This window comes from Erpetoichthys calabaricus, chromosome 4 (assembly GCF_900747795.2).
Source record: "Erpetoichthys calabaricus chromosome 4, fErpCal1.3, whole genome shotgun sequence".
Classification (NCBI taxonomy): domain Eukaryota; kingdom Metazoa; phylum Chordata; class Cladistia; order Polypteriformes; family Polypteridae; genus Erpetoichthys; species Erpetoichthys calabaricus.
The window spans coordinates 145,641,205-145,659,368 of NC_041397.2; the positions used below are offsets into that span (position 1 = coordinate 145,641,205).

Below are 18,164 nucleotides of genomic sequence, written 5' to 3' on the forward strand. Positions count from 1 at the left end.
GGGGGCAATAAGTATACCCACACCCGCTCGGCGCCTCTCACCGGGGGCAACTCCAGAGTGGTACAGAGTCCAGCCCCTCTCAAGGAGATTGGTTCCAGAGTCCAAGCTGTGCGTCGAGGTGAGTCCGACTATATCTAGCCGGAACCTCTCAACTTCGCGCACTAGCTCAGGCTCCTTCCCCTTCAGAGAGGTGACATTCCACGTCCCAAGAGCCAGCTTCTGTAGCCGAGGATCGGACCGCCAAGGTCCCCGCCTTCGGCCACCACCCAACTCACACTGCACCTGACCTCCTTGGCCCCTCCCATAGGTGGTGAGCCCATGGGAAGGGGGACCCACGTTGCCTCTTCGGGCTGTGCCCGGCCGAGCCCCATGGGTGCAGGCCCGGCCACCAGGCGCTCGCCATCGAGCCCCACCTCCAGGCCTGGCTCCAGAGTGGGGCCCCGGTGACCCGTGTCCGGGCAAGGGAAAACGCCGTCCAAAATTGTTTTTCATCATAGGAGGTTTTGTTTGTTGCTTTTTTCATAAAATTATATATTCAATATTAAATTGGTGAAATTTCTAGGTGCAGCACCAAATGTTATTTGGTTTGGCTGCTACAGTTTGTAAAAATGAATACACTCTTAAAAATACTGGTTCTGGAATGGCACTTCACTGGGTTTTGTTGTTCCACGTAGAATCACTGCTTGACAAAAAAAAAAATCCATCTGGAAAGGGTTCTTTGAATATGAATGTGGTTCTTTGGGCTTTAAACAGCCTCCTAATATTTGGACAAAACAGAACCCTTTAATGTATAGTAGGATACCTAGAATACAACAGATCAGAATACAGAAGATCAAGAAAACCTGTGTTCAAGCAGGCTGGCAGTGTGGTGCAGTGGTTAAGGCTTTGGACTTCAAACTTTGAGGCTGTGGTTTTAAATCCCACCACTGACCCTGAGCAAGTCACTTTGTGAGCCTGTGCCCCAAATGAATTGTATCACAAATGTTGTAAGTCACTTTATATAAACAAAGCTGGTATTATTGTATGCAGCAATGGTCCTTTTAAAATCAGGAACTCATTGCTCTTTCACAAATCTGTTATCATCTACTCATTGCTATTTACAGAACCTGTCGCAGATCTAAATAAATCAAGATTCTTTCTGGAAAATTGAGGTGGATTGTTCTTTTGGCATGGCTCAGAAGAACCTCTTTGGTGCCTTTATTTGTACAAGTGCATTTGACTCTTCCTTCTAAAAAAAGGCTGAAGTGTATTTTTTAAAATGATGAGTTCACTTGCATTCATTTCTAAGATGTACAGTAACTAGGATATACTTTTCCTTTCAGTTTTCCTATGTACTCCATATATGACAATAAAAAAAATGAAAACTAGACATTCACAAAGTTTAGTGTTTTTATGTTTATACTATATCTGTGTTTCATGAAAAAAGACCACTAAATACTCCCATCATGAAATCTTACCATATTCTGGCTCGGCTCTGTCTCCTAATTCTTTCTCCAAGACGCTCTCTTTATAGAAAAATAAATTTTAGTTAATAAGTTGGTAAGCATTTTTAGGCTGGCTGACTAAGTCTGAAGACCATAAAGGACACCTCAAGGTAGTTCTACTTCACTGTAGAAAGTATAGCCACAGAAAATAATTTGTAAAAAGTAACAGTATAAATAAGCATCTTACATTATTTTCTACAATTTAAAATGAACAGAATAGGTGTTTGCAAAATAAGAGAATGTAGCCAGATTTATGTGCATTACAATTATAAAAATTATAATTGTGAGTACTTAATTCAGGAATCAGAAGAAGAGAGTCGGCAACTCTTCACACTTAAATAAGGTGGGATTTAACTCGTTACCAACTGACGCATTCTCCGCAGAAGAAGCGCTGCAAGAGGAAAGCATTACTAGAAACCAGCATGACATGAACATGGAATGGCATCATGAATGAAGTGACAAAACATTTAGGCAGTAAATAAAATAAAAATATCAACAAAATGCAATATCACCTACTATTATTTCCCACTAAAAATATATTAGGAGTTGAAGAGGGAGGTCTAAGATTGCACTGGGGGTCAAAAAAGAAGAGCAGTTTCCAAGGAAAGATTGAAATACTTTATAAAGTCTCCATTCATTGACCTTCATTTTTTAGATATTATAATACATTTATGAGCCATTGTGAAATAGAAAGTGGTACCGGGTTCTTCCATTGGAGAAAGACCAAGCAGTGAGATACTAAAGTAACAAAAGCAACGGCATTGTAGTGATCAATCAGGAGCTGTGTACAACTAGCGATGGGTGAAATAAGCAATTAGAGGATGTTAGTCATTCGATGTGCATCAGATCTCTGACAGCGCAGTTCTGATGGATACCCAGTGGAGACTGAACCGAGGACAAAACTGAAAGATGTGGCTAATTGACCCTGGTGTTTATTAGTGCCATTTGCAGGTAGGATCCAAAACTGAGAAAAAAGAAATTTGTTTAGCAAAAGCTGAGGTGGAATGTGTTTTTACAGTCTTGGTTTTCTCACTGTGAGCATAAAAAGTTTAAAGTATAGGCCATTAAAAAGTTCTGTCAGGTGAAGAAATGGATGATTTTTAACTATAGATTAAAAACTGAATAATTTTGACAGGCTAATCAACATTTCTCAATCCTGCATGTTAAAAATGCCATACTTTTGAAATATGTATAAGATGAAAAAAAAAAAAAACTTAAGCAGAACAGAAATGTGTTGAATAAACCTGAAATCACACCAAGGATATCACGTGCTGAAGTAAAGTTAAAGTCTTTCAGGAGTAATCAGTGCTATCTATTTGCAAAATTTCCACTCACTAAAGGAAAATCATTCTTTCTATATATCCATCCATCCATCCATCCATCCATTTCCCAACCCGCTGAATCCGAACACAGGGTCACGGGGGTCTGCTGGAGCCAATCCCAGCCAACACAGGGCACAAGGCAGGGAACCAATCCTGGGCAGGGTGCCAACCCACCGCAGGACACACACAAACACACCCACACACCAAGCACACACTAGGGCCAATTTAGAATCGCCAATCCACCTAACCTGCATGTCTTTGGACTGTGGGAGGAAACCGGAGCGCCCGGAGGAAACCCACGCAGACACGGGGAGAACATGCAAACTCCACGCAGGGAGGACCCGGGAATCGAACCCAGGTCCCCAGGTGTCCCAACTGCGAGGCAGCAGCGCTACCCACTGCGCCACCGTGCCGCCCATTCTTTCTATATATTTAAAGGTAAATACTTTTCATTCAGCAGTTTCTCATTTCTCCAAAGCAACTAATTAATGAAGCAGTAGAAGTACTTTTACTTGAGTGTCTCCATGAATACAGCTGAATGGTATCATCATGAACATAAAAATGTGTAGCCTTTTCAAATGACAGCTATAAATAACAGCATACGTCATGATTCGTAGTAGTCTTTTGCTATCTATTGTTCTTGATTATTTCTGAATACAAATATTCTTCTTTTCTGTTATTTATTTATTTTTATCATTAAGATGGTGATGTCACCTTGCTGACATGTTGGATTGGAATTTCATCTCAAGCATCACAGTTCTGCACTCATTTTTCTTGGCTGCAGGTCTGTTTTAAATAGTAATGAAAATGATTGCTACTATACGATTGTCGATTGTTCCAGCATGAAATGTCATTGCTCAGTTATAGTTAAAGATTGTGTCATGTTATTTTCACAAAATCTTTTGTCTAAATCCTAAAAACAAATTGCATAAATATCTTGCTTTTGATGAGAAATTTGATCCTGTTAGAATTAGTTTTGACATAACTCTGACTGTTTTCAACTTTTGAATAAAAAAAAATGGCCAATAGAACTTGTCCTATTGATATTCAATGAAATTCTGAATATCTTATTAATGTGACGCATATAGTCCCACCATTATACAGCAGTTTATGTATACCTGGTTCATATTTACAAATAAAGTTGTGCTTCATGTTGCATCGGTCGTCATTCCACTGGTAGAGGTAAGGACCGCCTAGTCCATGCTGCGCAGTTGGCTGATGGTACATCACAACGCAGGCTTCCCCACCACAGGAAGGCTCATCATAATACCAGTTTCTGCAGGGGAGACATAAACACTTGAAATATGTTACCTTAAGTTTTAAGATGAATACATGTTTTATAATTGTTAGATAAATGCAAGTCATTTTTAAATTGAAATTTCTGCATATAGATTATATTCTAAAAATGTTTACAGCAAAAAAAAATGTTGCACTAACTTAAGTAAAAATCATTACACATGAGCTACTGAAAAACATGTCACATGAAATATACATCATAACTAAAAAAATACAGTTCATGTACTAAACAAGTAATATACTGTCATGTGAAACAGTACCTTTGAACATATTCTTACATATTTTATCTTAATTTCAACAGTATCTGTACATAAAGGTGATATAGCGAACATTTTGTAGTCCATTAAATAATTTAAATAGACATAAACACAGATTTTTCTTGTGGAAAAAGTCAATAACACAGATGAGGCAAAGATAGAGTTATTTGGCCACAGAACAAGAAGATGTTTGTTGAAAACAGAAAACAGCTTTTTACAACAAAAACTTAATATCAACCACAGCTTCTTCTTCTTTCAGCTGCCCCCATTTAGCGATCACCGCAGCAGATCATTCATCTCCATCTATCCCTGTCTTTTGTATCATTTTCTGCCACACAGACTGCTTTCATGTCCTCTCTCACCACATCCATAAACCTCCTCTTTGGCCTTCCTCTTTTCCTCTTGCCTTTCGGTTCCATCCTCAACATGCTTTTCCTGATGAATCCCTCCTCTGCACATACCCAAACCATTGCACTCTAGCCTCTCTTACTTGGTCACCAGACTGTTGTACCTGTGTTGTTCCCCTAATATTCTCAGTTCTAATCCTGTTTATCCTCATTACTCTGAGCAAAAAATGTAGCACCTTCAACTCTGCCTCCTGTCTTTTCAACAGTGTCACCATCTCCAAACCTGGTCTCACTGTTGTTTTATTGACCTTCCCTTTCACTCTTGTAGTCCACACAGTCCACCCTGCCTACACTCTTTTCTACAATTCTCTGCTGCACTCTCTGTTGCTTTGGACTGTTGAACCCAAGTATTTAAATTTGTCTACATTTACGACCTCTGCTTCTTGCAGTCGCACCCTTCCACCACTTTCCGTCTCATTTACGCACATGTACTCCATCTTACTCCAAATGACTCTCTTTCCTCTTTTCTCCAGTGCGTACCTCCAGGTTTGCCTCAACCTGCTGTTTACTCTCTCTACAGATCACAATGTACAACATTCAACATTATAATCCATGGAGACTTCTGTCTGACCTCATCTGTCAACTTGTTCAACACCATTGCAAACAGGAAAGGGCTCAGGGCCAATCCTTGGTGCAACCCCACATTCACCTTGAACCAGGCTGTCATTCCAGCCTCAGTCACACTGTCCTCATACATATCCTGCACCACCCTCACATAGTTTTCTGCTTCTCCCGACTTTTTCCAACCATAACAACCATAGCAATATTATGGTTTAGGGTTGCTTTGCTATATCAGGGCCTTTGCAGTTCACCATCATAGAATCCACTATGAATTCTCCTTTGTTTGGCAGGGCTTGTGGATATTGTTAGATCATCTGTCAGAAGATTGAAGCTTAACAGAAAGTGGACCACACAACATTACAGTGTCCCTGAACATACCAAAGAATGGCTGAAAAAAAAGAAATGAATGGTTTAGGAATGGCAAAGTCCAGATCTGAATCCCTTTGAAATGCTGCGAGGGGATTTGAAATAGGCTGTGCACACAATATACCTCTCAAATATCACACAGCTTAAAGAATTCTGCATGGAGGAGTGGAAGCCTTAAACTTACTTTTTTCTGCAGACAGAAATGGCAAATCTGTTCGTTTTTCATTTAATACATTATTGCAAAGTTAAGATGTATTTTTTTAAATTACATCACCTTTATTTAATGACACTGTTTAAAAGAAGATAAAATCTTGATATGTCTACCTACTGTATGTTAGGAAAAGAAAAAGGATTGCCTAGGGTGTACTTACTTTTTCACATGACTGATATATTTTTCGGCTTGTTTTATCTTCTTACACTTAATTTATCTGTTTTCTTTACTTCCTTCTCCCGTTTATTGTCACTTAGCACCAAAGCCTATCACAGTAACAGCTTGCAGAAGACAGACTTCAATCCTTAGTCAAAAGCTAATCCAAAGGAATACTGCCACATATATTCTGTATACTGCATGCAATGTAGATCACTAGTTGTAACTGAAATAGCATACTTCAAAATATGTATATACCTATTAAAAAATTAGATGTAATTTATAATTTGGGAGAAAATGGAGATCTGGCTTAAGACAGAAGTAAAAACTCAGTGCAAAAAGACAGGTGAGGCTGGAGTTTTGTTCGCAGTTTTTCTTTTCCTGACGTGTAAGTTGCCATGGTTGCTGGGAAGCTGAATCCCTCTCCTTTCTTTTTAGCGAGGTGACAGAAGTGTTGGGTGGCTACTGTCAGGTTCAGAATACAGCTGTGACAGTTTATATATTTCTTTTTTTTCGATGCTCATTCATTTGTTTGAGTATTCATGCATTATTCTTTCAGTGTGATTTTTACAATTGAGTTTTGAATTATTGAGTTATTGAAATAAGCTATTTTGAGCTTTTAGGTTTTTGTGTTGATTTGGGGGGTTTGTGTTTGCTTTATTATGACACCCATACTTCTCCATATATTATTTGGTGAGCATCCCTTATTCATATATGCCCAAGTATGATATGCTGCCCTCTCCCTTAACTGTAGAACCTACAAACAGGTCCATTACCATTTAATTTCTTGAAATTTGACCATTCTTTTAACAAAGCTTTCTATAATATAACATATCTGATATTGCTCCGTGGAAACTCTAGCACACTTTTAATTAGCTTGTTGATTTGGTGGGCCTCTCTTGAAGTGATGTTACCAGCCCAGCACACCATAGCATAGAAAATCACACTGGTCATCAAACAGTTATAGAAGATGTGAAGGATGTCACTTCCCACATTACTGGAACACAGTCTCCTAAGGAAAAAATGCCTGCTCTGTCCTTTCTTATATACTGTAGTTCCTCTGCATTCCAGAGTAGAAGTGCACCACCTCTACATCCACTCCTTGAATAGTGAACAGACACACAGAGGCCCTTTGGTGCAGTGAAATTCAATAACCACTTCATTGGTTTTGCTGATGTTAAGATGCAGACAGTTCTCCTAGTGCCTGAAAATGTGACCTGAGCTGTGAAACAGCAGTGCTCCGTGGGTACACTGTGCATCAATCAACAAAAGATGCAGATGGAACCATACCCACAAAGAAAATAAAACATTTATAGTGCTCCTTGGGGGCTCTTTTTGGTGCTTGGTTGTGTTAATGTGTATGTATGTATTATGCGCAAGGTGTGCTAAGATGGATTTGTATAGGCGTATGGACTTGTTTATATTGGATTATGATGCCATATGGACATTACAAGCAGTTACTAGCAGATTAACAACATACACCAGGATATAGTGAAGCCTCCAGGAGCTCCTTGAATTATTATTGGGTCTGAGAGGCAATGCAGACATTGTCAGGAGCACAAGTAGAAGCATGGATGCCGGGTGGGCCTTCTGGTTAGACTAAGGAAGCAGCAGCATAAGTCCCTTCTTCACATATGCCAGATCCATCGTCCACAAATTAGATGATCTGGAATTACTGATGGCTACAAACTTCTGTGTTTGTGAATATTGTGTGATGATCATTACGGAAACCTGGCTGCACCTGCTTATCCTGGACACCGTAGGGCAACTGGCCCGCCATACCATTTACCACCTTGACAGGAACTGAGACTCCGGCAAGAAGAAAGGTGGGGGTATTTGCAAGCATATAAACAATGACTGGTGTACAAACAGAAAGATTTTATACACACACTGCTCTCCTGATTTGGAAGCAATAACAGTTTTATGCAGACCTTTCTATCTACCAAGGGGGCTGACTGCATTGATCATTACTGCTGTTCATATGCCTCCTAACACTGACATTAGCTCAGCCCTCGCCTACCTACATGATGGGCTGGCCTCGTTTCGCGCCGACAGAAATGCAGCTCTGTGCGGTAAGACTCGCGGTGGCGGCTTGTGTGTTTACATCAACACGAAATGGTGCAAGAACTCTGTGCTAGTTTCTAGTTATTGCTCATCGCTAGTGGAGTTTGTGACTGTTAGATGCAGACCTTTTTATTTACCACGGGAATTCACCACCGTTTTCATTATCGGAGTGTACATTCCACCTGGCGCTAATGCTAAGGAAGCGCTATGGGAACTGTATACAAAGATCAGTGAGCTGCAAAATACACACCCGGATGGACTGTTTATTGTTGCTGGAGATTTCAACCATGCAAATCTCAAGTCAGTGCTTCCTAGATTCCATCAATATGTGGACTTTGCAACGAGAGGGGAAAACACGCTGGATCTTGTTTACACAAACATCCCCGGCGCATATTGGGCTGAGCCCCGCCCCCACCTCGGCTACTCAGACCACATCTCTGTTATGCTAATTCCAGCATACAGACCACTCGTCAGGCGTTCAAAACCGGTTCTGAAGCAAGTGAAAACCTGGCCAGCAGGAGCCATCTCTGCTCTTCAGGATTGTTTCGAGAGCACTGACTGGAACATGTTTAGGGAGGCTGCAACTTACGGCGACTTCACTGACTTGGAGGAGTACACTTCATCAGTGACCAGCTACATCAGTAAGTGCACCGATGACGTCACTGTCTCCAAGAACATCATCTCACGACCCAACCAGAAACCGTGGATTACTGCGGAAGTGCGTGCACTTTTGAGGACCCGAGACTCTGCCTTCAAAGCGGGAGACAAGGTGGCCCTTTGAAGAGCAAGGGCCAAACTCTCTCGGGCCATCAGAGAGGCGAAGCGCGCACACGCCCAGAGAATCCACAATCACTTCATAGACAGCGGAGACACACGGTGCATGTGGCAGGGCTTACAAGCCATCACACACTACAGGACGACATCACCTGCCTGTGACGGTGACGGCTCCCTCCCAGATGCGCTGAACAACTTCTACGCTCGGTTCGACAGGCAGAACGACGTGGCGGCGAGGAAGACCACCCCTCCTCTGAACGACCAGGTACTGTGTCTCACTACAGCGGATGTGAGGAAAACTCTACGCAGAGTCAACCCACGTAAAGCTGCTGGACCAGACAACATCACAGGCAGAGTGCTCAGAGAATGTGCAGAACAGCTGGCAGATGTTCTTACCGACATCTTCAACATCTCTCTGAGCAGCACCGTCGTTCCCACGTGCTTCAAGGCCACCACCATCGTACCCGTGCCCAAGAAGTCTTCTGTGTCCTGTCTCAATGACTACCGTCCTGTTGCACTTACACCCACCATCATGAAGTGCTTCGAGCGGCTCGTCATGAGACACATCAAGACCCTGCTGCCCCCCTCACTGGACCCACTGCAATTTGCGTACCGTCCTAACTGCTCAACGGACGACGCCATCTCCACTGCACTCCATCTTGCCCTCACACACTTGGACAAAAAGGACACATACGTTCGAATGCTGTACATAGATTTCAGCTCAGCATTCAACACGATCATCCCCCAACAACTGATCGGGAAGCTGAGCCTGTTGGGCCTGAACACCTCCCTCTGCAACTGGATCCTGGACTTTCTGACCGGAAGGCCTCAGTCAGTACGGATCGGGAACTGCACCTCCAGCACCACCACACTGAGCACTGGTGCCCCACAAGGCTGTGTGCTCAGTCCCCTGCTGTTCACACTGCTGACTCACGACTGTGTAGCAACACACAGTTCAAATCACATCATTAAGTTCGCTGATGACACGACCGTGGTGGGTCTCATTAGCAAGAACGACGAGTCAGCGTACAGAGAGGAAGTGCAGGGGCTAACGGACTGGTGCAAAGACAACAACCTGTCTCTGAATGTTGACAAGACAAAGGAGATGGTTGTTGACTTTAGGAGGACACGAGGTGACCATTCTCCGCTGAGCATCAACGGCTCCTCTGTGGAGATCGTCGACAGCACCAAATTCCTGGGCGTCCACCTGGAGAAGGACCTCAGCTGGTCCCTCAACACCAGCTCCCTACACAAGAAAGCCCAACAGCGTCTCTTCTTTCTGAGAAGACTGAGAAAGGCCCAGCTCCCACCACCGATCCTGACCACCTTCTATAGAGGAACTATCGAGAGCATCCTGAGCGGCTGCATCACTGTCTGGTTTGGGAATTGTGCCATATCGGACCGCAAGACCCTACAGCGGATAGTGAGGACAGCAGAGAAGATCATCGGGGTCTCTCTCCCCTCTATTGAAGACATCTACACCACACGCTGCATCCGCAAAGCCACCAGCATTGTGGCTGATCGGACACACCCCTCTCACACACACTTCACCCTCCTGCCATCTGGAAAAAGGTACCGAAGCATTCGGGCACACACATCCAGACTGTGCAACAGCTTTTTTCCACAAGCCATCCGTCTCCTCAACAAAAAGGGACTGGACTGATAAACACACACACACGCACGCACACACACACACACACACAAACATTATCACTTAGCTTAACTCAACTACCTCAAAACATTGAGATTGGACTGACTAATCAACACAAGCGCAAACACACTGACCTACACTACCAAACTATCGTACACACCAACCTGTAAATGCTTTCTTTTTTTGCACAATATCCATTACTGGTCTACTTTTTGCACTAACTTCTTTACTTCCTAATTTTTTTTTTGCTGCTAAACTAAGGAATGTTTACTGTTTCTCCACTACCTCAACTCATCACCACAACACCATATTATTATGTTACGTTTGTGTTTTCGTCGCACTGTCACTTGTTGCTTTTGTTTGCACATTGCACGTGCACTTTGTTGTCTGCTGTCTGGTTAAAAAAGTCTTCCTTAGATAGTTAGTTAGTTTTTTGTTGATTTATGTTGTAATTCATGTTAAGTAATTCATGTTAGGTAATTTATGTTAGGTCAATCTGTCTTGTCTCTGCTAGCCAGCTAACTAGGCCTCATAGTTAGTTAGTTTAGTTTTTCTGTTAATTTATGTTGTAAATTTATGTTGCATGTAGCACCTTGGTCCTGGAGGAACGTTGTTTCGTTTCACTGTGTACTAACTGTATATGGTTGAAGTGACAATAAAGCCTACTTGAACTTGAACTTGAACTTGATGTGATCAACAAACATCAACAAGCTTATCCCAATGGTGTTCATATTTAATCATGCATGTCCTTACAGACTGTACTCCCTAAATTTGTTCAATATATACAGTGCTCCACTGGGGGAAGAACACACTGGACCGTATTTATTTCAACCTAAAGCATACTAACAGAGCCTTACCTCTCTGATAAACACATAGTGGTCTACCTCAACCAAAAACCATGGATGACCAATGAGGTTCAGTCTAAGTTGAGAAACCAAAACATTGCCTTCAAGTCCAAGAATAGGGCCCAGTAGAGTGCAACAAGAGCAAATCTGAGGAGAGGCATCAAAACTGGTAAAATGGCCTATAAGAGCAAAGTAGAGGCCCATGTGACAGGTAATAACCCACAGCAGGTGTGGCAGGGAATACAGCAAATCATCAGCCCCAAAAACAGTACCCAGGTACCAATCTGTGCTGATGCATCTTTGGCAGAGGAACTAAATCTTTTCTTTGCCTGCTTAAGGCATGGTGGTCTCACATTGACCCTCTGCCCCCAATGACTCCCAGGTGTGACATGCTCACTTTTCAGGAACTTCTAGTGAGAAGGGTGCTCAAGAGAGTGAATCAGAGGAAAGCTGCTGGACCAGATGGCATACTTGGCATGGTACTTAAAGCTTGTGCCGACCAGTTGGCAGGAGCCTTACTAATTTACTGAATCTGTCACTAGCACAGGCCACCTTTCTTCCCTGTGTTAAGTCAGCTACTATCATCCCTGTCCCTTAAAAGTCAGTCATTAATAACCTTAATGACTACAGACCAATTGCATTGATGTCAACAGTCGTGAAATGTTTTGAAAGGCTTATTGCTCAGCACATTATAGCCAGCTTCCCTGACACCTTCGACCCTCACAAGTTTGCTTACAGATCAAATAGATGCAACACTCAGGGACCTATTTAAGGATGTTATTTGTCAATTATAGCGATTACAATTAATACAATCGCCCCTAGTATACTAATCGATAAGCTGTATCTCCTGAACTTTTCCCTCCTCCTACTGCGCTTGGATGAAGGATTTCCTCGCTGGTCACCGACAAACTGTTAGAATTTTCCCCCACAGCCTCTCCATCCACCACTGGTTCCCCTCAGGGCTGTGTACTGAGCCCACTTCTCTATGCCCTTTTACACTTATGACTGTATACTAAATTACTCCAGCAAGACTATCATCAAGTTTGCTTATGACTCCACAGTGGTAGGTCTCATAACCAGTGATGATGAGTCTCCTTTAAGGTTTGCTTTGACTCGTCGCTTGCCACATGGCTAATTGCTTATGCATTCAGCAGGCATACAAGATTAGCCATGCAGTACGGAGGGATCAGAATTAGATATTCAGTGGCCGTACTCATAATATTCTTGTTATGGTCAGTTAATATACAACTCGAATGAAAATACTGAGAGTTTTCTTTTTGGCTTGGAGTGGCACATGGTTAGTGACATGTAATGTGGCAAAGCAGACAGGGCATCTATGTAAAATTGGATGTGGAGTATATCTACAGAACACACGTGTAGAAATTTAATACATGGCTGCTACAGCTGTGTGTGTCATGCTAGCCTATATTTTGGTGAATCTTGCTGATCAACGCTACTTTTTATTGCACAAGCAGTGCCATTTGGTCTTATTTTTTAAAAGGTTGCTGCAATTTGCTGAAGGTCTTTGCCCAGCCATGTTGTTTCTTTTTACTATGCTCAATGCCAGCTATGTGACACCGAGATGATGTTACAACTCCAGTCATCACGCTCTGATGATGGTGATGCACAGCTACTTGTTACCATAGCATTGGATCAACCTCATAAATAGAAATCAATGATCAGGAACCTTCCTTCTTTCTGTGATTTCATCTCTGGCTTGTATTCTGCCTCTGGCATTTATTTTGTTTAGCTCCTCTTGGTACTTAGATATCTGTTTGTTAAATAGACTTCATTTCTCAATGTGAACTTTGATTCCTTCATCTTCTGGTTGTTTTCCCTCACAATGAAAACAAACATAGCCTAAGCAATTGCTCACCTTAAGCATTCAGCACACAATGGAGTGAAATGCAACATTTTTGCAATGGCTGTAGTTTTTAAAGAACTATTTTCCAGAAAGTGTGAATCGCTGCTAGATACATCCTAGAAAAAAATACTTCTAGTTTGGATCCTAGGGAAAAACCAGAGCAAACATAGGGTATGCAAACTTAACAGGGAAGTTTATCTCAACTTTAAAATAATTCAAAGCATTGTGACAGATATTACATACTACAGTGTATGTGGCACCCCTAACAAACCAGTTAATGAATTTATAAAAAGAAATAATTACTGCTGATCAAAATAAAATACTGAATGTACTGTACTGCTATTCTTGCTATTAAGCAAACACAAACTGAAATATGTAGTTAAAGAAAATGAAGGAATTATTGACATTCATCCTTTTACAGCTTTTTGCCTGTTTAAATGTATTTGATTAATAAAATGCAAAATAATAAGAAATCCAGTAGGAAACTGTTGCCCAAGCCTGAATATTTTTCACACAATTCATTTTATGTCTTAGTAGCTTCACTGTACCTAGCCGAGCTGTCATTTGTTCATCAAGTATTTTCAATGCCATCTTTCTGGCACCAAGAACAAAATTTCTTTGATGGTAATCAACACCTGCCAGTCAGTGCCACCTAATTTCAGAAGACGGAACCTAAATGTTCAATCATCCTTTTGCCAGTGGATGGCTTTGACCTGCACCAGATATTTCAAAGTCTGTAAAAAAGCTGAAGTACACTTAAGGGAATTATTAAAATGTCCTTAAAGACTGTAGTAGGTGTTTTTATCTCTGTTTTTGTTTGACAACTCTTCCTTGATCCCACAATTAAATATGTTTTCTTCTTTAGTTGACTGATGCATGACCTGAACGCTCAACAACTTTCCAATCAATATCACAACATTGCTTTCTGCTAGACTTTACTTGACACTGAATGCATTAAACATGTCGGTATAAGAAATGGTTAGAAGGATGGATAAAATTAATCATTGATAAATTTTGTGTATTGATTTTTTACCATTTTTCTGTATCTCTGCATTTTTCATTTCAAACCTACAAACATTAAGTTTGAATGTTTTATCGACTCTGTCTTCTCTTGTTTATCCTGTTATGGTTAAAGTAGTGGTTGCTAATAAAATTGTTTTGCCTTCTGTAACAGACATTACAAATAATTCTGCAGAAGGTATTATAGACTTAATCAGTACTTTTGCTGATAACTGTCAGACACATTTTAGCTTTACTGTAGCACTTAAACTCAATAGGTGGCATGGGACTGCTCAATGGGCATAAAAGCCGTAGCATTATTGGCTTTGTTTGGCCCACCAAGTTAAGTGGTTTAATAAAACAGATTAAATGTGGCACTGAAATATTTTAATTGGCAATAAGGAGAAGTCAAGAAAAATGACACTTTTATTGGCTAACAGAACCGATTACAATATGCAAGCTTTCAAGGCAACTGAGGCCCCTTCTTCAGGCAGGTTGTCATATATTGTAATAGATTACAACCTGCCTGAAGAAGAGGCCTCAGTTGCCTCAAGAGCTTGCATATTGTAATCAGTTCAGTTAGCCAATAAAAGGTGTCACCCAACTAGTATTGGCAGTAAGATAAATAAAACAATATAATTTGCTTTTAAAGACCTTAATAATTACTGCCATAGCTTACAATTTGTATGGCTTACTTTGATTGAAAGGTGTCTTTGCAACCAATCTGGAAGTTGTAGCAAAGGAGAGAATTAAAACAAAACAGAGTGCCATTATGAATAATGCTACACATCCTCTCTCTGACACTCTAACACTGAGGACTCTCACCCAATAAATTATTCAACAGAAATGTGTCAAGAAACACTACTGGGGCTCCTTTATATCAACAGCAATACATGTGCATAATTGTTCACTGTGACTGTAACAGCCAAATAAGTACTTCTCTTTCTTTTTATTTTTCTTGTGTTATAGTCATTCTGGTTTGTGTTCAGACCAAAGTGTGTGTATTTATTTATTTATCTATTTATTTATTTATTTATTTACTTGCTTATCTCCCTATTTATCCTCTTTAATAAAACCCCTGTGTGCGTCCAGTGTCCGTGTGTGTGTGTCTTCTGGTGAAGTGCGCATGCGCAGGGCACGGTGCGATGCTTCAAAGCAGATGCTTCAAAGGCCGCCTGACGTGTCACACAAGACAGAGAGGGCGGGACCTATAAAATAACGCGCGGCAGATCCAATCGGATTTCGGTAAATGAGGTAAGACCTAAAACATAAAACACGAAAAATCCAATCAGGTACTGAGACGCGGAGACCAGCTTCCCCATTGTTGTGCAAGTGTTCACTCTGAGGATGTCAGATTTGTGATTAAGAAGCTTGGCCCGGTAAAGTGTAAAGTGTCAGTCGTTGAAGGGGTTTTCCTAAATATACGAATTTTCATGATATTACAATATGATGACTTTTAAAAGTAGATTTATTTTCGCGCACATTACATCAGTTGCTGAGGAGAATCTGCTGATTGCCCACCGTTCTGACAGAAAATTAAACGCATATTACAGACAGCAAAGCCAGTATTACTGTCAGAGAAAATTACAGGCATTTTACGGGAAAAATTTAATGAGGTAAAAGGTCCCTTGCCATTTAATATAGACTGTTCCTACTAATGTTTATGGACTACTGTTCTAGCGCCCGTTATTGTAACGGGCTTAATGTCTAGTGCTTCTATAAAAAGCCAAATTTCCCCCTGGGGACAAATAAAATTCTATTTATTGTCACACGTGTGCATAGGAGGCAATAAAGGGGCTTCATCAAACATACTGGACAGGATAGGGGGTAGGCAGAGTGTAGTAACAACTTTTCTCCTCTTCCTACAGAACCACAAAACCTGTCCTCCACAGATAGTACTTCCAGACAGAACCCAGATCCTGACTTCAATTCCTGCTACTGTTCCAAAGACCTGCCTCTTCCTTCCTCCCAGCTATAAAAACCTCCAGGTTTCCAGACTTAACAATCCCGTTTTGGACTCGGTCTTTTGAGATTACTCAGCATCATTGAATTTGGCTTCACAGCAATACAGTAGCCCCCGCGAAGTCACAGTTCAGAGTTCGCGGCCTCAGTCATTCACATATTTTTCCTTATAACCGATCTAATAATTGTTAGCCGAAACCACAAATATCCTCAGCAATTTTTATGGCTTTTTCGTGGCAATACTGCACTGTAGAGAGAACAGGAAGCAACTGTAGAGGAAAACGCAGGTTGGGATGGTGAAAGTGCAACTCCCAGCAGTCCCTGCAGTGGCTCCGATTGGTCTTCTGCTGAGGGTGCTGGGGCTGTTGGGGTCAAAGGATGTCAGCGCGGCTTTTAAAAAGGGGGCCGGTGACCAAAAGCAAAAAAAAAAGTTTTTGGAATTTGTGTTTCAAGTTCCTGTCTGTCTGCCTTCTGTTGGGTTACCTGTACTTATTCATTTTGTCCTGGATCGTTTCGTGATTGGCGTCTTAATTGTCTGCCGTCTGCCTGTGTACATGAGGACTGTAAGTGGATTCATGGCCATCCTGCAAAGAAAGACGTGCTCCTGAATCTGTCCACCCATCTTCACCATTTCAGTAAATTGTGGTAGGACTATCTTTACATTCTTATTCAACGTGCGGATCTCAGGACTATCTATTTTCATCATTACATTTCATCCGTTGCTGTTTTTCATGAACGTTTTTCATGATTTACTGTGTGTGTTTTCTTTGTGCTTTGTTGTATTTAATGTATAATTAGCGTAAGGGGAACAGGGGTGGTATCGTTGTTTTAATTTGTTTTCATTACATTCTTTATTTGCTGTTTGATTACTGGTTTGCTTTGTTTTTGTCTCTGTTTGTGAGTGCGTGTGGGTCGGGCCAATGCTGGCTGCGTCCCTGGAATCTCCACCATAAAAATAAATAAATCGCTGTCTTCTCGACAGTGTAAATCTTTGGGGAACTGGACCGCTACAGCATTATTCATTTCTCCTTGCTGCTGATTGACTGTGATGCATCTCCAGCTGAGTGTTCTTGTGTTTTCCGTTTTGTTCCTTTGAACCCTTAAACTGACACAACCGGCTATAGTCGTTTCCCAGTGCCATTTGCGAGCATGAAGGAGCTGATCAGTCAGTACCGTACATTCATTGAGCAGCCAGCTCATGACCACTGCCAGACCCTTGTGAGCAGGGGGGCTGAATGCACCCCTAGAAGACATGGACGCTCCTCAAAAAACCCTTCTTAAAAAACGTTGATAGACTACTTTCACATTGGAATCTTACTTGCTGGGCTTACTTGCGGCTACTCAGTTGCGTGATATGCTTCTCGCACTGTTGTGATGTAAGAGTTTGCATATAACTTGATAAATATTTTATTTTATGTCTTTATTTGCAATTTAGGCAAAGCAATGTAATTTAGTGTTACATTAGTGCATTAGTGAGTGTTTACCCCCCCCCCCCCCCTTTTAGGAATGGGTCTTTTTGAATTTTACGACAGAGATGGGGGGGATGTGCCTTAAACAAGTTTGGCAAGTGTTTCTCTGCTAAAGTCTTTCAGCCCCTGCAAGGAAGCCAAGCTGGACTTTAACATATGGTTTTGGACGATGGCAGATGTATTAAGATTGTCTTTGCCCATTGGTCTGAAGCATGGCTGTTTGGAATTGGCTTCTATCAGAAGCTTTTCAGTACCATGATGTCCTATTGGCTGTAGGGGTTGGACAGAGAATCTATAAATCTGCTTGTTCAACCACATTCTCTCCCTCTTACTAACCTCTGATCATGAAGAAGCATATCTCTCTTACAACTGATGAAGACTATCACACCATGAACTGAAAGGACAACACAATGGGGAGCACAGCTCGGCAGCCATATTGAACAGGCTTGTGGCCTGTTCTGAAGAAAGCTGAGCAC

General features: G+C 41.5%; 1 protein-coding gene across 2 annotated transcripts in view; it reads right to left on the reverse strand.

Moving 5' to 3' along the window:
- The window catches only part of chodl (chondrolectin), a 77,345-nt gene that overhangs the window by 15,907 nt on the left and 43,274 nt on the right, over positions 1-18,164 (reverse strand). The window contains exons 3-4 of one of the 2 annotated variants that reach the window (XM_028801285.2): positions 3,925-4,082; positions 1,458-1,505 (exon numbers count right to left, since the gene is read on the reverse strand). In XM_028801285.2, coding sequence (XP_028657118.1) covers positions 1,458-1,505; positions 3,925-4,082 — 206 coding nt within the window. The remainder of the gene's footprint in view (positions 1-1,457; positions 1,506-3,924; positions 4,083-18,164) is intronic. The other variant, XM_028801286.2, reaches the window with a different exon arrangement.